Source organism: Trichomonas vaginalis, assembly GCF_026262505.1.
Source record: "Trichomonas vaginalis G3 chromosome Unknown ctg_93, whole genome shotgun sequence".
In the NCBI taxonomy this organism is placed as follows: domain Eukaryota; phylum Parabasalia; order Trichomonadida; family Trichomonadidae; genus Trichomonas; species Trichomonas vaginalis.
In genome coordinates, this window is record NW_026529180.1 from 1,136 (window position 1) to 6,014 (window position 4,879).

At 30.5% G+C, this 4,879-nt stretch overlaps 3 protein-coding genes and 1 pseudogene across 4 annotated transcripts, besides 1 other annotated feature; all 4 read right to left on the bottom strand.

Annotated features, from left to right (window-relative positions):
- Positions 1 to 3,757: part of a mobile genetic element that runs on past the window's edge.
- Positions 657 to 1,358, bottom strand: TVAGG3_1072760 (uncharacterized protein; the record flags this gene model as incomplete). The annotated part of the gene is made up of 1 exon (XM_053888447.1): positions 657 to 1,358. The coding sequence occupies one exon, from the start codon at positions 1,356 to 1,358 to the stop codon at positions 657 to 659; it is 702 nt and encodes a 233-aa protein (XP_053744422.1).
- On the bottom strand, positions 1,994 to 2,290 carry TVAGG3_1072770 (annotated as a pseudogene). The gene has a single exon. A coding segment is annotated over exon 1 (297 nt).
- On the bottom strand, positions 2,331 to 3,158 carry TVAGG3_1072780 (uncharacterized protein; the record flags this gene model as incomplete). Its single annotated transcript, XM_053888448.1, has 1 exon — positions 2,331 to 3,158. One exon carries the CDS (start codon positions 3,156 to 3,158, stop codon positions 2,331 to 2,333), a length of 828 nt encoding a protein of 275 aa, XP_053744423.1.
- A 727-nt stretch (positions 3,758 to 4,484) lies between the features above and the next one.
- Positions 4,485 to 4,823, bottom strand: TVAGG3_1072790 (uncharacterized protein; the record flags this gene model as incomplete). Its single annotated transcript, XM_053888449.1, has 1 exon — positions 4,485 to 4,823. The coding sequence occupies one exon, from the start codon at positions 4,821 to 4,823 to the stop codon at positions 4,485 to 4,487; it is 339 nt and encodes a 112-aa protein (XP_053744424.1).
- Positions 4,824 to 4,879: the final 56 nt, after the last annotated feature.

The following is a 4,879-nucleotide window of genomic DNA, read 5'->3' on the forward strand; positions in this document are numbered from 1 at the left end:
TTTTCGATGGTCATCTTTAATAAATGATATATAATCTGAAGGGTCTAAAAGAATGGGATTAAATTTACCACTCACAGAAACGAGAGTAACATTATAAATTCCGCTAACTGTTAAATTTAATTCACAGTTATTATTCGAAATAATATTGATAATTGACATTTTTTTATTACGATTAAAAATATGGTAAAGCGTTATTTTCCAGTGATAAATAAAACTAGAATAAGATTACCTCAAGAATTCATAAATTCAACGAATAAGAAATTCATTCATGTTATAAATTTTAGTGTTTTCAGAAAATATGAGTCGATGTCATATTCATCATCAGGTTATATTTCACTTCATTCAAATTTAGTTCAATCAAACCCATATAATGACCATTTCATAAGATTTTCAGATGGTATTAAAAATGTAATTGATAGATTAAAATATGAACAGATTGACAATATCGAATTTTTGGAATTTTGGTTTAAATATCCCGATGGAAAAAAGATTGAAGTTAAAGATAAAGCTGATACTATAACAAAAACAATTACAATGACCGATCCGGATAGTGGGGAACAAAAAGAAATAAAACAAACGATAGAAACTGGTGAAAGGTCAATTATTATCGATTATGATTCAAAGGATTATTATTCGATAATGTTAATGCTTGAATATTAAATAGCCTTAACAAAGAATTTTTCAAGTGATATTTTATATTCATCAACTATTTTATTATAAATATCATTATATGTTAAATGAAGTTCAGTTGTTGTTCCGTTCTTTGATATCTTAATTGTGCTAATATCCTTTATAGGATTTATTTTTGCAACTGTTCCGCAGCATGAAACCTCATCATCTATGAAAAATTGAATCTTCACGTCTGAATCTTGAACATCACAAAGAATGGCGATAATGTGAATTAATGATTCATAAGGTAAAATAATTAAACCGGATTGGTCAATTAAATTTATTATTGAATCATAATTATCAGTTATGATATCACGGTAAATTTTCATTAATTCAGAATTAATGTCTATTTTATATGGCGCATTGCGACTGTAATCGTAGATTCCTGGGTTCTCGATGTTTGATGAAAGAGGTGGGGGGTATGTTGGATAAGTGGGAATTTCAACAGGTTCTTTACCAGGTTCAGATAAAATGATTGGGTCTCCATTCTCATGGTTTTCTTCATTCTCCTCATTCTTCGGTAAGTCACGAGTTAATAAATTTGGTTGAGTTGCTGACCTTGTTAATTCAGGACTAACATTAACTTTAACATTTTGAATAATTCGTGATTTATCATCATTTACGTTATAACCAACCGTAATCTCTGCTTTTGCGTTAGTGTTCTTTTGACTAGTGAAACGTCTTCTCATTTATATTCGAATAAAAAAATATATTTAAACTTTTATTTTGCTGGAACTTTTGAATCTATTATTTCCTGTATTTGTTCATGAAGTTGATTTTTAGCATTTTCATCGAAATTAATAGACCGAATATATTCATTAATTGCATTCTTATAATCATTTGATTTCTCAAATTTTCTTTTATCTGATTCCTTAACTAAATCATAAGTTAAACCTCGTTGCTGATATAATGGTTTCTTAATTAAATCTTTGAATGCTTGAGATAAAGCACCTGATGCAATTCTTGCTACTATAATTGGTTGGAATTGCTGTTTAAGTTCATCTTTAACATTTGCGAAAACTGGATCGAATAAAGCAACTTTAAAGAATTTCTTAGCTGGAATTTCAGGTCTTAAATTTGCATATTGACCATCAAACTGGTTAGAATATCGTGGTAATCCATCCGGTCCCTCTTCAATAGCATTTAATTCTTCATTGAAGTAAGAATATGGATTATGACGGTATGAATTAATTGGACCATTTTCACCTTCTCCAATGTATTGTTTAACAGCTTTTCCATTTTCATCAAATTGCATAGGATAATGTTCATTATATGCTTTACGTTTAGGATAATCCGTCATTGTTAATTTATACCCATTTATGACTTTAATATTTCCTTGACCATCAGTAACGAAAACTTCATTTATTCCATCAGGTTTTCCATTTGGACCCGTAATGTCTGCTTCGTGTGCTTCCCAATTTGGTCCGTGACGTTTGGCATATGCTTGAGCTTCTGGTAATGTTAAAACGTTTCTCATTTGTTTAACATCCTTTTGAAGACCGGCAACAATGTGGACTAATTCTTTCATTCCGTCTGGAACTTTCATAGTTCTATTATATGCACCCTTTTTGTTTGTTCCTTGTTTTAATGGAACCTGTAGAAGATTTGCAATTTCTGTCATGTTTAATTATAAATAAAAAATAAAAATTAATTATAAAAAGTTATTCGAATTTAATGGAACCTTTATTTAAATCAACTATTATTTTTCCATGTTCTCCTAATTGTTGATATTGTGTGTAAAGTTCATTAATGCTCATTGGTAAATTCACTTGATAAAGCATAACGTTCAACTGTTGACGACTAAAACCACTGAAAATGAAAAGGGTGGACAGGTTTGATTTAATGTTTGTGCTTAATGCTTTAAAGTATTGAACAGCCATGAAGAATGAACACTGAATGTGTCGACATTGAGTTAATAATTGATTAAAATATGATTTCTCATTAGTTATTAGTTTTGATTTCACCGCATCATCTAGAAAAATGAGTGAATGCAAAAATTCTCTATCAAAATTTGAAATAGAAAGTGTTTCAAATAATTCATCCCGTTGTTTATCAATAATTTTATCCTCTAATCCTTGCTTCTTGATTGTATTATATAATTCTTTATACATTACAAAGTTTTTTAAATAATCTTCTGCTTCTTCTTGTGATAAATAAATAATTGGAATTTTGATTAAATGCTTTAAAGATTCAAATGTATCATCTGAAGGTGAACCTGAACGGTTGATATAAATTAACACATGTGAATAGGGTGAAGTGTTAGCAATAATGATAATTTGTTTTAATATCGTTAATGTTTTACCTTTATTTTGTTTACCAATTGCTGCAGTGATTGAATTTAAGTAACATTCAGAATATGGAATTTTCATTAATTTTTCCTTAGATAGAGCATTTCTATTATCACTCAATGCTTCATTAATCATATCATCTACGTATGTATTATATACTCCTGCTAATTCTTCATAAGGGGTGGATGAATTTAAATCCATTTAATCAAAAATAAATTTATAATTTTAAACATTTCTATTCATCAATATTTCATCATATGAACTTCTATACTGCGGTGGTGTACCTGTTGGATGATATTTCAAACCTTCATCCGGTGTCCATGTCCAATATGTAGTCCTAGTAAACCAAACCTGAGGAGGATTTGTCACTTTGAACAGTAAGTGTCATTTTCACCCTGAATGATTGGATAAGCTTTCACTTGTACTGTAACTTGTGAGTTGAAAGTTTCTAATCCATCAAAGAATATACCCGCTCCATCACGTTGAACTGGAATAGTGCATAAGAATGAAGTTTGGTCTTTCCATGTTCTAGCTAATGGTGTGCCATCATCATCATTCAGTGGTCTAGTTAATGAGTCCTCGTATTCTTCTGTGCATTCATTCACTCCATCTAAATCAGAAGCTTGAAGCATACGTGTAAAGAATATGTCACCCACTGTGGTCATCGCTTGATCGGGGAAGTTTCTGGAATCTATAGTGACCTGAAGACCTCGAAGCATTGGATTTTCTAAAACCGTTCTTTGCATTGCATTCTTCGGAAATGTTAACACAACATCTGTAACATTATGAAGAGCGTATGAGAAATCTGAGCTAATACCTTCAGGAGTGATGCAACCTCCATTTAGTGAACGAACGTCAATATGTTGAGCTGGAATCATGAATGGATCTTCCTTACTAAATAAACGTGGTATTGCTTTAACTGATTCTTCAATTAAACCGTATCCTGGTGTAATGCATTTATCCTCTAAAACTTCCATCTTTGTGCATGAAATAATAACGTCTTCAACTGTTGCGTCAGCAGATGTAGCGGCTAAGCTTGTAATTAATTTGGCAGGAAGTCCGATTTGTTGGAATTTGCGATCATATTTATAAACATGATTCATAATCTTTTCATAATTTTCATCAGTTATCTTTTCATAAACGTAATTTTGTAAATCAGCAACTCTTAACGGGTCAACCTGACAAAATACTAAAGTATCCCTGAAAACATAATATTTAAGAATGATTTCACCAAATGATTTAGGATAATCATCGAACGCCTGAAATGCTAACAAATCATTTACCGGAATAATCATATCAAAAGTGACATCAACTTCTTCATTTGCTTTCTTGAAAACTTCTGAAGGGTCAATATATTTACCACATACTGAGTTATCATATTTTTGAACATTATTATATAACGAATGAACAAACTTTTTAACTTTCCTTTCTGATTTTGGTTTATATGTTGCAAATGCGAAAGATTCACGGGCGCAATCCATCTGAAGATAACCAGCATCACCTCTTTCGGTTTCTACTTCTAATTGCTTAAAGCTTTGATTTGATGATTTGTAAACCAACGAATAAACGCATGCATTTAAAAGCGGCATCACATGTGAAAGCTTTATTTGAAACTAGAGTTGCTTTAACTTTGCGTTTAATATATGTGTCACCTAATTGGTTCACATCATGAGCCGGATTTGTAATTCTTAAATGAGTTTGTTTATCATCAAAATATGGAGCATCAGAGTCATAGCATGAACTTTCAAGTTCTCTATAATATCTTCTTCCATCATTCTTTGCGAATATTTCATTTATCTTTTCGAATGAATGAAATACATTTCCATTAATCGGTTTAGTGTTTGGCACTAAATAGTTAGTCGTCATTTATTATTAAATAAAAAATCAAAATTAAAAGATGAAAATGAATTTTTAATTTTAAT